The sequence below is a fragment of the Amblyomma americanum genome, chromosome 8, assembly GCF_052857255.1.
Source record: "Amblyomma americanum isolate KBUSLIRL-KWMA chromosome 8, ASM5285725v1, whole genome shotgun sequence".
Lineage (NCBI taxonomy): Eukaryota > Metazoa > Arthropoda > Arachnida > Ixodida > Ixodidae > Amblyomma > Amblyomma americanum.
The window spans coordinates 34,954,557-34,972,656 of NC_135504.1; the positions used below are offsets into that span (position 1 = coordinate 34,954,557).

Genomic DNA, 18,100 nt, shown 5'->3' on the forward strand with positions numbered 1-18,100 from the left:
TCTTTCTTTCTCCTTCCTCGTCTCTGAGAGTGTTCACGAGCGCCACCCTCGTCCATAGCGGCGGACGTAGTACGTCCTGTATTACCGTGAGTGCCACGTAGGAACATGATCGAACGGTAAGAGTGGAAGCTATGCGATAACCCTCTAATGTTTCCTAAGGCATAAGGGTCCTTAAGCCATATTCGAGGCCCTCGTTGAGCTGTTGAGCAGACAAGGAAAGAGAAAACGAGGAGCTCCAAGACACAGGAATACAGCAGGGTGGACTTGCAGAAATCATGACAGAGTAACCGAAATTGGCAATGCATGTAATGCGGAGAGCAGGCAGACAAACGTAGTGGGGGACGGCACAGGGCCATGTGGGTAGATTAGATTAGAAGTGCGCGGCTGCAGGTTGGCCGCAGTTGCTGCAAAGCAGATCGATGTCGATCCAACAGTGTCCTTTGAAAGTGCAGCTCTCGGAGGTTCCCTTAAAAAAAATGGTCGATAGCCAGTCTATAGACTTCTGCAAAGCTAATCAATGTCGATCCAACAGATTCCTTTGAAAAGTTCAATTATATAAATTGTATGTAGCCAGTCTATAGACTTCTTATAGACTCTATTGCCTTCCTAGAGATGTTTTCTTGTCTATTCATAGTCTATGGACAGAAGTCAACAAAAAGTGTATGGCCATAAATCTATAGATTGTCTATAGACTGTCTATAGGATTTATCTTGCTTGTAGACTATTCTCTAGGGTTCGTCTATAAAGTCCATAGACATCATGGACGGAAGTGTATGGACGGTCTAAAGAAGTTTCTGTACGGGTTTTATAACTGCAAGGCATTTGATAGCCTTTAAGACATAACAAAGATCCACAGAGACCACCAGTTTTTCGTATCAGAGAAGTGAGTAAAGTTGTCTGAAAACCAGCAAGGCTTTATTTTCGCTTCCACAAAAGTCAACCTGAGCAAAATGAGACACAGCAGCCAAAGTCTCCACATAATCAATCGACGTCGAGGAAATCGCCGCAGGTGTCTTTGTCGTACGCAATCACTTTGAGGTCGCAATTCTCCACGAATTTCTCCTCGCATATTTTCGGGACGTTGTCCTTCACGTCCCTTGAGACAAACAACGTGCATTCTGCGCAAACAGAAAGAGTTGGGTGGGGTTACATGTTAATACAAGACAAGAAATAAATGGGGCGTTATTTTTTGTGTCTTGTCCTGTTGATTGCAAAAAAGGTTCGTGTTCTCTCCATTTCATACTTCGGTAACCAAAAAAGTCACCGCGTGTATCAATAACGAGTTTTAGAATAGGGTGACCCTGTCGGTTAGGAGGATATGGAAATAATGGTGTGCATGCGCAGTACGCTCACCTGCGAGCCATTGCAATTTTGCGCACGACCAGTGAGCCCACGCTATTCTCATATCCTAAAAACCGATAGGGTCCACCTGTCCTAAACCCCATAATGTCTCCCTATCGAAAATTCACAAAAATTCTCCGTTGTCAAAACAGATTTTCCTGTAGTATTTTGTGACCTTACAATAGAAATCCTTGCATGGCGCAGTATCTGTCTCATATATCGTTGGACACCGAAACCGCGCCGTAAGGGAAGGGATAAAGGAGGGAGTGAAAGAAGAGAGGAACAAATAGGTCCGTAGTGGAGGGCTCCGGAATAATTTCGAAAGATCCCCAGGGGGTCGAAATTATTCCGGAGCCCTCCACTACGGACCTATTTGTTCCTCTCTTCTTTCACTCCCTCCTTTATCCCTTCCCTTACGGCGCGGTTCAGGTGTCCAACGATATATGAGACAGATACTGCGCCATTTCCTTTCCACCAAAAAAAATTATTATTATTATTAACGACAAGACTTCCTGCTGAGCAGTCTTCTGTCGTAACGGCAGCGCAAGTCCTGTCCCAACAACGGAACACTTCACCGTGCACACTGCATAAAATTTTGTCGTAGCGACAGGGCGACAAAAATTTCTGTTGTATTTTGAGACCAGCTCTGTCGTATTTCCTAATAAGAGTCTTACCTTCTCTGTCTTTGTAGGGCATGCCGAAAATGACGCAGCTCTTGTAGTCCGAAAAGTAAAAATGAGCGTTGTACTCGTGTTCGTAATCTGCAAGGCATACACAGGTCAAAGTTGTCACGGCCGGAGATTCGTAATGCCTTGGGGACAACACAAGCACGTCGTATTAAAGGTAGCTGCGCTTTTCTAAGTAGCCTCTTTATTCTGTGTCGTCTCTCTATGCCGCCTTTTTACGTGGTTGTTATACATTGTCTCTCTGAGATGTTTTCTTTTGTCGTCATTGTAAGTCGTTCTATTTTGTTCGGTTCCTTTCCATTTCGTTACGTGTCTTTTTATGCATTTACGGCTTTATTTGGCGTTCTATGTCGCTGTATGTCCTTCTATATGTCTGTGCGCTCTCGTTATTACTGCAGGATACGTATTTTAACCCTCCGGGACTAGGGACTTTTGAACAAGTTCGTTCCAGCACTGTTGAGTTCGTGTTTTTGCTTGTAAATAGTAAAAATAAATTTTGTGATAATACTTCACGAGCAGCCTAAAGCACGGGTTGTTGCAAAGAAATAATTTGACGCATATACTGCGCTTGCGGTTGAGGGAAATAAAAAATCAGTTGTTCCCGACGATTTAAAAGCTGCCAATATCGACACACTTACCGTCGTCAATCGTGTATGTGCTGGTGTCAAACGTCGGACCGCGCTTAATGTGGTATGTGACGTTTTTGCTGAAAAGAAACGAGCAAAAATACTCCCTCAATAATAGCCCGCAACCAGCTCTTGTGCACACGGGCTTACAGTTATTAACTACTACTGGCACATTATCTGAAAGAAAGGTACATGTGTATACAAACAGTACAGCCTACCCTAACAGGGCCAGTTAATAAACATCACCCAGAGCAACGGGCATTTTTGCTTAGCTACGAATATTTAGTCAATATTAATTTGTGTACTTCAGCAGTTGCCGGAAAATGTGAACAAAACCAGAATTTCCATTAACATCATTAGTGCACATTTAGACAGGAATGTTAAAAATCTGTACAGCTTTCTAAGTTGTTCCATGTTAAAGAAAATTCGCACTTCTTCATCGGGCACAATGAAACAGGAAAAGGTAGATATGTTAAATTGTAAATATTCAGAAAAGGAAAACACCATGTAGCGCTATTTAAAGTGGCACTGGATAAAAAGTGACATTGTAAGTTGAAGTGATATGACTGAGGCTCAAAGTGATGTGAGGGACGTCGGCAGCAACCAAGTAAAGCCCCGTGTCCGTACCGAACGCGTCTTCATTTCGAGCATGCGGGAAAGTCATGTTAACGTCGCTGCCATACAACGGTGACGACACGCAGCCTTTCAGTATTAAATTAAAAATCGTAATGTGTGGCTTTTAGTTGGTTTATGGGGGTTTTGGCACATCAAAGCGACTCGGGCTATGAGGGACGCCGTAGTGGAGGACTCCGGAAATTTCCACCACCTGAGGTTCTTGAACGAGCTCTGAAATCGCACAGTACACGGGCCTCTATAGAATTTCGTCTCCATCGAAATGCAACCGCCGTGGCTGAGATCGAACCCGCGTCTTTCGGGTCAGCAGCCGAGCGACATAACCACTGAGCCACCGCGGCTGCAAATTGTGGCGTTTAACGCCCCAAAGCAACATATGCGCTATGAGGGAGGCCACAGCGGAGGGCTTTGGGTTAATTTAGACCACCTCGGGTTCTTTAACGTACGCTCGCATTGTACAGCGCATAGTTTTTTTTGTGTGTGTGTCTGTCTTCAACTTCATCGAAATACGACCGCCAAGACCGCTGTCGAGCTCGCAATCTTGTGATCAGCAGCCGAACGCTAAAACAAACCACTGAGCCACCGCGGAGGGTATCTCCGTATTTCCTAGACAACGATCGCTCTATCAAGACCCGGACGGGTCCGTCCCTCGTTCAATACTTGTGGAGGGCATATGCAGTACCGTCGGTGTTCCGAAAATCGTGGTCCCCCCTTTACATATGTACGCCTCAATACGTCTGATCGTTGGCAGTTTAACGCTCAGGAACCTTCAACAACAAAAAAAAATCTTTATAGTATTTCTCTTTCTCTGCGACTGTAAAGACAGCCGTCTTCGTCTCCGACAGCTGTGGCACTAGGTTTCGGCATGTTGGTCGCAGTGTGTCGCAGTCGTTGCAACCATAGCGATCGCTACTGCATGAACAACTGGAAGGGTGACGTAGCGTATCACGTGACAAGCGCAGTCGAATGAACTGGCGTCGGAACACGGCGAGCCCTCTGGCGGTGGCTGTTTTGGTCGGTGAGGCCTCAGCCTGCCTTCAGTTGGCCTTGGCTCTTCCAGCTTTAAAAATGATACTTCCACGGCGCCATTTGCGGGTATGTTGCAATTTATTTTAATGAAATCAAAACCAAATATCTCGCCTTAGATATATTTTCCAGTGAATTTATTTATTTACATTACCCCTCAGGGCCAGTGGCATTGCAGAGGGGGAGTGGAAAATATACAAAAACAGTGAGAAAATATAGTTGGTTACAAGAATATTTAAAAAACATCTGAATATACAATGGTAGCTATTTCTACGTGGAACTGCTCATAATTTACAATGCCAGCAACGGGAAACACTCCTCATTTCACAAACAATTCGCACTTACTGCGTGCAATAATGCATATCGCACTGGTATCAATCGACACGGCCACACGTGCATGTTAAAGGGCTTCACATTAATCGCGTCGCTACCGATGTGACAGTGCCGGTATATTTAGTTTTTTGAAGTGAAAGCTTCACTACGTTAGGCAAAGCCGATTTCGTCATGCGTTGCCGGTTGACCTTCGAGTGAGGCAGGAGTTAAGTGTGGCTATAGGCCTTACCATATGTGCTCCACCACGATGACCTTTGACATTTCGATTCGCCGGTAGAGGGCGGTTGAATAGTCCCGTGACAATCGCGTGACGTCGCGCAGTGGAAACAGCCGTTGCGACATCAGTCGGGGAGGGGGAATATATAGGCCGCAGAGTTCGTTGGGTGACCAACCTCTCACGATCAACCACCAGTTTAACTGTCACCTTCCAAAGTGGTAGGATGGAGCACTGCCTATCCAGTGTGGGGAACCCACTCAACGTTTCAGACGCCAAGCCGCGTCTAGTTGCCCGATACACCACAGCATTCACTCTCTAATTAGGTTCAGCAGTATTTAAACCGCCTCTAATTTTTATGCACTCTACAGTGCAGGCATGCTGATCTGCACAGCTGCTCGGGCGCGGCGTAAAGAATGCTCTGCGCATCACTGTTTCCTTGGGAAAATACGCCTAAGCCTCGGAGCGGCACGTTTTGGATCGCAACTCGCAGAAGGGAATTGAACCTTACGGCGAGTTCCCCTTCAGCATCCAGACGTAAGTGGCGGTTCGGGCATCTTTGTCGTACTGCGTTCGTTTGGCGCTGACACAGTCCAGATCCCCGTCCAAATCTGCGTCGAATATGGCCAGTGCGAAAGGAAAGCTCTCGAAGACCTGTACAGGGCATAAGAAAATCATCGACGCCAAAAATCCGAACAGGATTAAGTAAATCCAACGTCACACCAGCCACCGCGGTGGCTCAGTGGTTACGGAGCTCGGCTGCTGACCCGAAAGGCGCGGATTCGATCCCGGCCGCGGTGGTCGTATTTCGCTGGAGGAAAATTCTAGAGTCCTGCATGCATACTGTGCGATGTCAGTGCACGTTAAAGAACCCCAGGTGGTCGAAATTTCCGCAGCCCTTCACTACGGCCTCCCTCATAGCCTGAGTCGCTTTGGCATGTTGAACCCCTATAAATCAAACTACAAGATTGATAGTTATGGCAGAGGCAACGATCGAGCTGAACGTACGAGCTCCTTTTGACTGAGTCGTAAATTGTGGAGTTTAATAACCCGAATAGACGCATTCGATATTAACGACGCCGTAGTGAAGGGCTCAGAATTAATTTAGACCACCCGGGGATCTTTAACGTGCGCTGAAGTCACACTCACACGCGCGTTTCTGTTTCCCCTGCATGGAAATACACCGGCCGCGGCCGGGATCGATTTCGCGATCAGAAGCCGAACACCAATGCACCTGAGCCACCACGGCGGGTGTTTCTTCTGACTAGTTGCGAGCAGTAATAAAATGTGGCCAGCTCTCAACATCGAACCTACTGCTTACTGGTCCTTTGAATTTTTTAATTACAGCAACAACATTTATCTGGTGCGACCTGCATTTAGTCTGTGCAGCATACAACCCTTATAAAAATGGTCTAGATACGGTCCATAGACTTCTTATAGACTAATGCTTTCCTATAGGTATTTCTTTCTGTCGATTGGTAGTCTGTGGACTGTCTGTAGGCTGTCTATAGACAAACGTCTACAAAAAGTGTGTGACCATAAATCTATAGATTGTCTATAGACTGTCTACAGGACATCTTTGGCTATAGACACTTGTCTAGGGTTTGTCTATAAATAATCTAAAGACTTCATAGACAAAATTCTACAGACAATCTATAGACTATCTACAGAAATTTTTATAAATGAATGTTTTGCGTTGTGAGAAAGCGGCGACAAAAACTAGCGAGATGTTGGCAACTCGGCAGCGTGTCACCTGCGCTTTTGGCAGCCCCGTGTCGGGGATAATAACCTGCATTATCGGTGAGGCCGCACGCATGCGCAGAGCGAGCAGCGGTGATTAGACGCGAGCACGCCTATGTTTTACGATATTATAGGCACACGAGCTGCTTGCACTGGTCTAGTCGCGTTATAAGCCGCTGACAACATTGGTTTGGATTGGTTTGGTTTGGTTTATTGAAGTGTAACGTCCCGAAGCGACTGAGCCTATGAGGGACGCCGTAATGAAGGACTCCGGAAATTTCGACCACCTGGGGATTTTTAACGTGCACTGACATCGCGCAGTACACGGGCCTCTAGCATCTCGCCTTCACCGAAAATGCGACGTTGCAGGGAGCGAACCCGCGTCATTCGGGTCAGCAGCCGAGAGCCGTAACCACTGAACCACCGCCTGACAACATTGCATCCACTGACAACATTGAAGAATGCGTAGTCAGTGACATTCACATGTGGTTCAGAAAAATAAAGAAAGCGATAAGGTATGAAAAAACGAGAACAGAAGAAAATTTTTCCTCTCACCGTTTACCTGGTTTAGCTAAATGCGATTTGTAAGTCCTACTGTGTTTTCCGTTGTTTAGCTTGGTTTAACTTTGTTTAGCTCTTTTCTAGCTTGAAAATTCCAGTTGCTCTCAATTAAATGCTGACTATTAAATAAGGTGTTTTCCTCCTTCTTTGCCTTTCTTTTTCTAAAACTACTTTACAGCGTCCAAGCCTCGAAACACATAAAAATAACAAGACAGTTTGTGCAGACGAAATCGAAAAAGAGTTTGTTGTGCCTGAGCCGAAGATCATACTCGTACATACCGCTACGCCAAAGAGCGAATCTTCTCAGGCCGGGTAAGCAACAATCTGTAGGTAGAGCTGCCGTCCACAGCACTCCGGATCGCTTAGTGCGTTTGGTGTGTTTCGCCCACTGACGCTTACCTAAATTTATAGTTTACCAATTTCGGATAACGCCCCGCCGCGGTGGCTCAGTGGTTAGAGCACTCGACTACTGATCCGGAGTTCCCGGGTTCGAACCCGACCGCGGCGGTTGCATTTTTATGGAGGAAAAACGCTAAGGCGCCCGTGTGCTGTGCAATGTCAGTGCACGTTAAAGATCCCCAGGTCGTCGAAATTATTCCGAAGCCCTCCACTACGGCACCTCTCTCTTCCTTTCTTCTTTCACTCCTTCCTTTATCCCTTCCCTTACGGCGCGGTTCAGGTGTCCAACGATGTATGAGACAGATACTGCGCCATTTCCTTTCCCCAAAAAACCAATTATTATTATTATTATTATTATTATTATTATTATTAGTAGTAGTAGTAGTAGTAGTAGTAGTAGTAGTAGTAGTAGTAGTAGTAGTAGTATTAATTGCGGATAAAGGAATATTCGGCTTCTCCTTATAAATTAAACAGAGAATTTAAAAAGAAACTATTATCTGAAAATAAACTTTAAAAGCTGTAACACAAAAATATATTAACAAACATGCCACCACCACCAGCCATTTCTGGGAGTGCACTGCCGTGTCGTCTGGCGACGATTTTCCTAGAATGAAGAAGTAAAGGATAAGTGTTTATCAGATTATTGATGTTCATATCGGTATCGCTGCTGATTTATCCCTCAAGAGCGGAAACAACTAAATAACGATGAAAATTAAACTAGGCACGTTTATGAAGCAGAATGTCGAGAAAAATATCAAGAGTACAGTTGTCACCATTTCAAAGCGTTTTTTGGTGACAGACAAACGGACTGGTTATTGGATTTTACAAAGAAGAGACCTGTTGAATTTGTGGTCAGAGTATCATTGATACGCTGTTATTACAGCGTGTCTGGAGACCACAGAACTACGTACGTGAAAGGCGTCCGCTGCACCATGCACTTTCTCAGCCCCGGCCAGATGAACCGCCAGAAGAAATACGCCGAGGCCGACCCACTCCAAGGACCGAAGCGAATGCATGTTGCCAACCAGGGAGCGTGTGTGTGTCTCAAAAAGGTGCCACACCAACCTATATATGCACGAAAACACGCTTAACTTACACAGCGTTCAAAATGGTATCAATGCAATCACTGTCGGTCAATGAACCGGCACGGTTTCACTTCTTTGCGTTCAATCACTCACGTATAGCTCAGGCAACACTAGGAGTAGACTTTCTCTGCAAACGCAACAGTCGGCGTGTTCTGCGAATCAGTAACACGGATAGAAAAAAATAGCCAGCTCGGTGGGAGCAATCCTCCCCGAACAAAATGAAATGACAGGATTGAACTGTCAGCTCTCACAGGTTGCGTAGCAGGCGTGCCTTGAGCTCTGGTCCCTCTCTAGCACTAGGTGAGGTTACAGGCAGTGAGCCGGTAACATTTCCATTTCCCGTTCGCGGCTTCAATTCGCAACCCTACTCGGCTCGGAGAATGAGAGCGTTATCAGCCCAGCAATCTAGCTTTGTCTACAATTGCCAGTGTCGTCGCATTTTGGAAACCAAAAATACAAATATGAAACGAAATACAGAACCAAATGGCAGTCATTTTTTCGCTAATGAAACTCAATGCAAAAAGATGCGAGGTATTCAGTAATGGGAAGTGACGCTGCCGCAGAAGTGAAGTCTGTCATGCGTGTTTGAAAAAAAAATATAAAAAAAACACGCTACAACGGGCCATTTCTCGTTCCAGTTCAGCTGCAGCGTTAGAGATAAGGCGCTAATGACAGTTCAATTTGAACGTGCAGCCGCTGTAATGACAGCACCGATCCATCATTGCACACAGTCGTCGGAAGCGATTTGGCAGCGATGGTTCGGAAGTGGGCATGATGCGCCCAACATGGAATATTTTTATTTATTTATTTAGTTTACCCTCAGGGCCAGAGGCAATACAGAGGGGAGTGGTCACAAAAAATAAAAATAAACAACATACAAAGCAGCAAAGAAATTAGTAATACAGAAATGATGGCTCCTAGTCATACAATATTATCTAATGGGTTATTGATGTGCTGATTATTAGGATATAATATAGTACATACAGTGCATCAATACAGTGAAAAAAAAACACATTTTGTCAGTGCAACAAAGAGAATCAGATGGCCAACTTAAACAATGTTATAAAATATAAGACAGTACGTACAGTGCAGCAATACAGTGAAAAAAAATGGCAGTACAACAAGTAAAAAGAATAAAAGAATCAGATTCTCGTACTTATACAGTGTTCTCTAATGCGGTTTTGAAGTGTTTGTTGTCAGAAATGGCAGCGGTTGATGCGGGAAGGTGATTGCACTGGACAGCTGTGCGCGGGAGGAATGACTGAAACGTGGCTTTGGTTTTGCATGATGTAATTCCGACTTTGTTACTGTGATCTAACCTAATATCTCTTATTCATCACGGCGGGCGCTTACCGCAAGTAGTCAGACGTTGGCGCCATTCGGCGGGGGGCCGGCTGGGTGAACGAACTTTGCAGGGTCGTCTCCCTCAACTGGCTTGGCGTTCAGCATGTTAGAGATTTGGACAGCCTATTATAAAGTTTCCAGCTCAGCCCAACTGTAGGGATGGGTATGAAAACATCGCTGTTGCAAGGTGTGAATTCGTGTTAACAGACTAACCAAATAGTTAACTATTACTTTAGTCCGGACTCTTTGTTCCGTTCTTGAATGTGCAGGGCATGTAATGCGAAGGCAAGATAACCGCTGGTTCTTAAGGGTAACGAAGTGGATTCCAAAATAAGGCAGCGTAGCAGGGGGTGGCAGAAAGTTAGGTGGGCGGATGAGATTAAGAAGTTTGCGGGGATACGGTGGCCGCAGGTGTTAAAGGGCGGGTTTAATTGGAGAGACATGGGAAATGAATTTGCCCTGCAGGGGGTGTAGTCAGGCTGATGATCATGATGAATGTTCCACCGCCTTACATTCGTGCACACCCTTTGACAGACGAGCAACGGCATTTTGCTTCACAGCAGTTATATGAAGCACTTAGTGCACTCCTACGGACCAAACGGTCCCGAAAGGTGAGGGCAAGGGTTCTCCTTAACGTGCACAGATGTAGAGCTTCACGGGCGCCGTAAGTGCACTGTTACACGGCTAATATACAAGACTTTTTAATCCATCGATTGCTTTTGGCGAAGACGCTGCATGCAGGTGAACGTAACGATTCAACATAATGCTGAGAATTAAGTATTGCTTGGTTTTTCTGTGTTTCTTGCTTCATAGGGGCAGTCACGCTGCCTTATCACTTTGTCACGCGAGAAGCACTCATCAGCTCCAACATTTTCAAGATGTTCTTCGATGTTTTAGTAGCCTTATCTCCAGAGTCCCAAGTCGGATGCCGACACAGCACGACCTAAAGCGAAGGGAATCCGATCCCGATGACCACTAAGCGCGCTTGCTGCTATCCTCGCCGCCAAGATGTTTTCTCTTCGTGAGCAGCACAATTAACGACTTAAGATAGATAGATAGATAGATAGTTGCCAGGAAGAAAGAAAAGGAAAGTGCACAGGCCTGCTCACTGGCTCAAGCCGAGCCACAATCGCTACCACGTGCAGATAGCAGGAGAGTTGAAAGATGGGATAGAAAGACAGGATAGTAAAGACGCGCTAAAGACAAGGCCGATCCCGGAGGTAGCGCAATACCGGGCCAACCGGTGGCGGGAGTGAAGCATCCTTCAAACTCTCCGCCACATTTCCAAAAAAAGGCCAACTGGACCCGTAACATATACTCTACGGAGTCCGGACATTTATAACGTCTTAAGGGCTGCGCCAGCCTCTTTTATATCTGTCGCGTGCGCTGGCATTAATTGCTGTCTGTCGTCCTCACCGCTGTCGTCCTCACAGGAATCCGGGCGCAGCGGCAGCCGCGGACGCAGCCGCAACCGGAGCCGGAGTCGAGGATCCGAGCGGGACGAGTCCTTCCCGCCCCTGGGACAACAGCAACAGAAGCAGAAGCAAGGACAAGAGCAACAGAAGAAAACGAAGACCGGCGGTGTCAAGGTGAGCTGGGGAGACGGCCCTCCCAAAACGCTCTTTGCTCCGCACTCAAACACAAACACACAATCCACTCGCGAGAAACAGTTAATGGAAGAGAACAAAGCCCTCAGACAGGAACTAGGCCAACTCAGAAAGCAGCTGAGCGAGGTCCTTAAAGAACTCCGCGAAATCAGGACAGGGCAGACACAGCCCAAAACTCAGACCCCACCACCCCCAATGGTGGAAGCAACACAGCCACAAGATGGGAAGCTCGAGGCTCTCATAATGAACATGCAGAAACAGACGCAAGAGCAGATGCAATTTATGCAGCAGAAATTTGCCCTTCTAGAGCAAAACGTTAGAACACACATTAAGAATCAGAACGCGCAGAGAACGACTAACGACGCTAGAGAACGCCTATATAACGAACGCAGGTTCGGCGCAGAAACCCTCAACTCCAACCCTAGTACACCATCATGGCAGAACGCCTCCAACAATTAGAGATATGGCAATGGAACTGCAGGGGGTACAGGCAAAAACAAGGCCTCCTGCAGCAGTACATTTATGCCAAAGGAACCCCGCCAGACGTAATTATATTACAGGAAGCCAACTGCACACCTTCGCTGAGGGGCTATACGTGTCAGGAAGCTCGCCGTACGGCGACCCTCGTAAGCAAGAAATTGGTAGCCACAGCACACGACGAAATAACGGACACTCGGATCGACCACACGATCACAGAGATTATACCTAAAAAGAAAGCACAATCCAAGAGCACCTTTATTATCAACCTATACAGCCCGCCTAAGCAGAAGGATGGGGACTTTAGCAGGCTTTTTACAGAGGCTAGAAAACTAGCGGGCAACAACACCCTAATAATAGCAGGCGATTTCAACGCCAAGCACCCAAAATGGGGTTACAGCAAAGACGATAAAAAAGGAAGAACAATCAGCGACGCTGCAGAGCAAACGGATTGCGATCTCCTAACTGACGAAACCCAACCAACCAGACAGGGTAACAGCGTCAGCCCAGACACTTGCCCCGACCTGACTTTTGTGAGGGGCGCCAGACAGGTCGAGTGGGAAAACCTACTCGAAAACCTAGGAAGCGACCACTATATACTGAAAACCAGCATCACAGCCGAAGACACAAAACGAAAAATAGGCAAGACCCGTCTCGTCGACTGGGACGCCTTCAGGGCCCACTGTAGACAGATGCAAGGAGGCGACATTGTATCTGTGGGGGAGTGGAGCCAACAGCTCAAGGAGGTCCAGGAACTCTACACCAAAGAAGTGGACCGAACCGAACACGCCCCGGAGGTGGATAAGCGACTCCTCAAGCTATGGGAGGCGAGACGCGGACTCACCGCACGGTGGAAAAGACAAAAGCTGAACAGGAAGCTCAAGACCAAGATAGCTGAAATCACCAAGCAGGCGGAGGAGTACGCGACGCAGCTGGCCAGACAAGGATGGCAGCAGTTTAGCAACGCGCTGAACGGCACCCTGAGCACGGCCAGAACGTGGCAGATCCTCAAGTCCCTCATGGACCCAAGCAAAAACAAGTCGGAGAGCGGCAAAGCAATACGAAGGCTGGTGCACCAATACACCGGTACAGATAAACAACTACTGGAGGAGGTCCGGGTCAAATGCTACGGCAACGACCAGGTCGAGTGTTACAAAGAGGAATATCAAGGCGAAGAGAACCCCGTCATGGACAGGCCCATAACCAGGGAAGAGGTGGTCGATGCGATCAGGTCGGCAACAAGAAACACGGCAGCAGGAGCAGACAGAATCCGCAATTCACTGATCAGAAACTTAAGCGACGGAGCTATTGACCAGCTCACCGCGTACCTCAATAAACTATGGCAGGAAGGAACAGTACCCGCCGAATGGAAACACGCGGTCGTGGTGATGATTCCGAAGCCCGGTAAAAAACTACAAGTGGAAAACCTCAGGCCGATATCCCTCACATCGTGCCTAGGCAAGATGTACGAACGAATAATAACGAAGAGAATTCAGTCACACCTGGAGAGAAACCAACTCTACCCTGATAGCATGTACGGGTTTCGAGCCCACCTGTCCACGCAAGACGTACTCCTCCAGCTAAAGGAGGAAGTACTTGAAAAAATGCCGAGAAGCGGAGAAAACGTTGTCATGGCCCTCGACATCAAAGGAGCCTTTGACAACGTAAGCCACGCCGCCATCATGGAAGGCATAAACGACACGAACTGCGGAAGGAGAGCCCATAACTACATCAGGGCCTTCCTAAGCAACCGAACAGCGACCGTAGGGCTAGCCGAGCTGCGAAGTGACGTCTTCGCCACACCCTGCAAAGGAACACCCCAAGGCTCAGTCATATCGCCGGTGCTCTTCAACATGTCAATGCTAAGACTGGCAAGAAAGCTCAAAGAGATCCCGGGTATCAAACACGCCATGTACGCCGACGACATAACCGTGTGGATCACCCAAGGATCGCTAGGAGAAAAACAAGACCGACTACAGGAAGCCGCCACCTGCGTAGAAGACTACGTGAAGGAGAGGGGCCTGAAATGCTCGACCGAAAAATCGGAGCTCATCAGAATAGGGAGACACCCTACCCAAGCCCCGCTGGACGTCGTCCTCGAGGGACAACCGATCCCGGAGAAAAACATAATCCGCATTCTGGGCATGTGGCTACAGAGTAGCCGCAAATGCAGCCACACCATCACCCTGCTCAGGAAAGCCACGGAACAAGTAGGAAGAATGATCAGCCGAGTATCCCAAAGAAGATACGGAATGAAGGAAGACGACACCCTAAGACTCGTAAACAGCCTAATCGTCAGCAGGGTCACATACTCGCTGCCCTACCACGCAACAACAAAAGCGGAAAGAGAGCAAGCCGACTGTATACTAAGGAAGGCCTACAAGATCGCTCTGCACCTACCCAGGAACACGTCAAATGAAAAATTACTCCAGCTCGGAGTCAGCAACACCTTTGACGAGCTAGCAGAGGCTCAAATGGGTGCGCAATTGACGAGGCTCAGGGGCTCCCCCACAAGAAGGGCGCTCCTAAAAAGGCTAGGTCGGAACGCAAGTGGTCTGGCTGACAGATACACAGAAGTTCCAGACGACCTCAGAAGAACTTTCAACGTGGGACCCTTACCTAAAAATATGGATCCCAACCTACACGAAGAAAGGCGGAGAGCCAGGGCCGAACAGATAAACAGAAGGCTAGGCCAATCCGAAAGCACACTATACACCGACGCTTCTATGTACGCAAGAGCAGAGAAACGCACAGCCGCGGTAGCGGTGGTCAACGGTACAGGGGAAACTATCACCTGCGCTTCAGTAGGGGTGTCAGGGATAGCAGAGGCCGAAGAAATTGCCGTCGCGCTAGCGATAGCCGAAGGCTACAGAAAAGGTCGCTCCCTAAATATCCTAACGGACTCGAAAGAAACATGCAGAAACTATACGAAGGGCAATATCAGCGGCACTGCCCTCAGAATAATCAGCGAGGCGGCAGCCTCAGCTGAAAGAATACCCATACAACATATAATCTGGGTGCCAGCCCACGCAGGCGTAGCAGGAAACGAAAGGGCGGACAGTCTAGCTCGAGGGCTCACTTACCGAGCAGGCTTATCGATCGTCTCGGAGTCACGGCTACTCATATGCGAGGGGGGCTACACAGAGACCCTACAACTATATAGGGGAATCAGAAAGAGATATCCATCACCACACAAAGCACTAAATAGGGAAGAGGCTGTAGGATGGCGTAGGCTACAGACGAACACCTTCCCTAACCTACACACATACAACAAGATATCACCAACGCAATTCAGACCAGACTGCCCCTGGTGCGGCAGTACGCCCACACTCTATCACATCACCTGGGAATGCAAGAGAAACATAGCATTCCACAATCAACAAACACCGAGTGCGGAGCAATGGGAGAGCTGTCTCTTCAGCAGCGAGCTTGAGGTCCAGAGGGCCTTGGTAAAGCACGCAACTGAAGCGGCACAACTCAGTGGAGCCCTGGACTGAGGGCCCACTCTTGCTTGAAGACTCAAGTCGCCAGCACCCAAGCAAGACGACCAGGAAGTCTTCATCCCCGCGAACCTCTTGGAAAGAAATAAAAGTTTTCTCTCTCTCTCTCTCTCCTCACCGCTTGATTACACTTCGTCTACACTGGGGGAGTTTCTCGCAGCTAAAAGAAGACAAGACGTGGCAAGAAGCCGAGTTAATGTCATTGCCTGCTGCCGTCGGTCCAGCAAAATTCCTGACCTATCACTTGAAATAAAAGCAAATGCCACTGAGGGTTAGAAATGAAAATTAAAATTGGTTTCTGAGGAAAGAAAATGACGCAGTAACTGTCTCACATACCTCGGTGGACACCCGAACCGTGCCATAAGGGAGGGTATAAAGGAGGGAGTGAAAGAAGAAAGGAAGAAAGAGGTGCCGTAGTGGAGGGCTCCGGAATAATTTAGACCACCTGGGGATCTTTTAACGTGCACTGACATCGCACAGCACACGGGCGCGTTTTGCGTTCCGCCTCCAGGACCATCTCCTCGTGTACACCGACGGCTCAGTGGCCCGCGACAGCTGCTCCCTTGCTGCGGCGGCCACCATCCCCGCCCTGCGACTGTACAGCCAGCAACACGCAGCCTTCCTGGGCTCCTCCACCACGGCGGAGTTGATGGGGATCCGGCTCGGGCTGGACCTGCTGCTCACCCTCGGCCCTCCGCCGCCCAGGAGTGCTCTGCTGTGCGACTCCCGCGCCGCCCTCAGCCGCCTGCAATCTAACGGCCGCGGTACCCCACTAGTACGTGCGGGAAATTCGCTCGCGCATCGAGCGCCTCGCGCAGAGAGGTTGTGCCGTGCGTGCACAGTGGGTGCCCGGTCACTGCGGCATCGCCGGCAACGAAGAAGCTGACGACATCGCGACCGCTGCACACCAACTACCTGCCAGCGATCTGCCCCTTGCGCTGGAGGACGTGCGTGCGGCCATCCACGACCATCTCCGAAAGCAGCACCCCTACCCACGCATCGTGGGAGGTGAGCGCATCGACAGTGTCACCGGCTGTCGCGCACTTACACGGTCACAACGTGCAATGATCCTCCGCGCGCGCATTGGCTGCGTGTGGCCCGGGGAACGACGGGTGCGTCACGGAATCGCGACGAGTGATGTGTGTGACGGATGCGGTGCAGTGGAAACACTAGAACACCTGCTCCTTCGCTGTACCGCGTTCGCCGATGCTCGTCGCTATATGCTTGCGGCCTATAGGGCGCAGGGCATACTACCAGACTCCATCAAGGCGCTATTGTGAGCGAACTTTGGTGAGCCTGTGTGCATTCCTCGAACACAGGGGCTTGATGTCCCGTCTGTTCTCCGTCAGGTAGTTACACGCATTGACCAAACGCTCCGCGAATTCTACCTTGAATGATTATAACTGGACGCCCCATTCGAGTTGTATACCAACACAGTGCTGTGCGCGTGTTTTAATTCCTCTAAAATGAACTAATCATGCGCACAACCTGGACACATTTCTTATTGTGTAAATACTTTGTACATATTACTTCTCCCCCTGTCCTCTCTTACTGTCCCCTCACCTCTTTCATTTAATTTCTCCATTCTGCCTGCTATCCTTTATTTCCGCTACCCCAGCTCAGGTGCTTCAGTATCGATGGCCGATGCCGGGGCTAGCTGAAATCTTTTCCTTCCTTTTTACTATTATTTTAATAAAAACCCACTGCCACCACCACCACCACACATCTCTCTCACCACCGCCACCTGTATCAAAGCACGAATGAAGCGCTATGCGCCCTTCCTTCTTCAAAGCTATCGCCGTCTACAACATTGTCAACGCCAGCGCCAATGAGCACAGTGAACGCCGACATCTTTCACTTTGTATATCCTGAATTAGCTGAGCTAATCCACATTAATTTTTTTTGTCTTTAACCTTGAATACCTCAGAATGTGTCCTTTTTACGTGTTATTTTCGCAGATAATAGTTAACATATACGCTGTAGTGATTTTTCTGATAAGTTTATTCCAATAAAAATAGTAAAACCAGCCATGCATCATACAAAACAATGATGAATCAGTACATATTAGCTAAAAACAGTTTTCTACTTCAGTTATAAGAAAAAGTGGGGAATGAAATGTGGTCGCCGCAGCCACATTTCTTCAAATATCTTTTCTTTTCGTGTACTTTCATGTACACATTGACACATTCCAAGATATCGGATACATCGACGTTCAACAATAGACATGACCGTAAGCATGCAAGACGTTTCAATTATAGTTTTATGAGCATCTCTGCAAAAGTCGTCTTGTACGGCCTGAGCTTAGAGGTGGCAGTTTCGTCCCTGTGTGGCTCCAGAAAGCATAGTCATCAATTTCACCATCGTCACATTGGACGGTTACTAGGGCACTTCATGCATAGACAATCATTTGCGGAAAAGCAATTAAGTTACAAGACCAAATCGGCACATGCTTCAACGCTGTTAGCAAGAGACCTTTAACCTAAACTATTACTTATTTAGCTAACTATTGTAAAATTGCACTCTAAAGT

At 47.9% G+C, this 18,100-nt stretch overlaps 1 protein-coding gene across 1 annotated transcript; it reads right to left on the bottom strand.

Annotated features, from left to right (window-relative positions):
* Window positions 1-863: 863 nt before the first annotated feature.
* Window positions 864-8,575, bottom strand: LOC144102299 (uncharacterized). The gene is made up of 5 exons (XM_077635603.1): window positions 8,471-8,575; window positions 5,371-5,513; window positions 2,666-2,733; window positions 2,016-2,102; window positions 864-1,118 (listed from the first exon to the last, which is right to left on the bottom strand). Exons 1-5 carry the CDS (start codon window positions 8,573-8,575, stop codon window positions 982-984), a joined length of 540 nt encoding a protein of 179 aa, XP_077491729.1. The 3' UTR covers window positions 864-981.
* Window positions 8,576-18,100: the final 9,525 nt, after the last annotated feature.

What these genes read in the sequence shown, in the direction of transcription:
- LOC144102299 (XM_077635603.1), bottom strand. Translation starts at nt 8,575, where the DNA reads ATGCATTCGCTTCGGTCCTTGGAGTGGGTCGGCCTCGGCGTATTTCTT. An exon ending in ATGCTGAAGGGGAACTCGCC is followed by an intron (nt 2,734 to 5,370) that starts GTAAGGTTCAAT and finishes GTTTCTTTTCAG; the next exon opens with CAAAAACGTCACATACCACA. An exon ending in CACATACACGATTGACGACG is followed by an intron (nt 2,103 to 2,665) that starts GTAAGTGTGTCG and finishes TATGCCTTGCAG; the next exon opens with ATTACGAACACGAGTACAAC.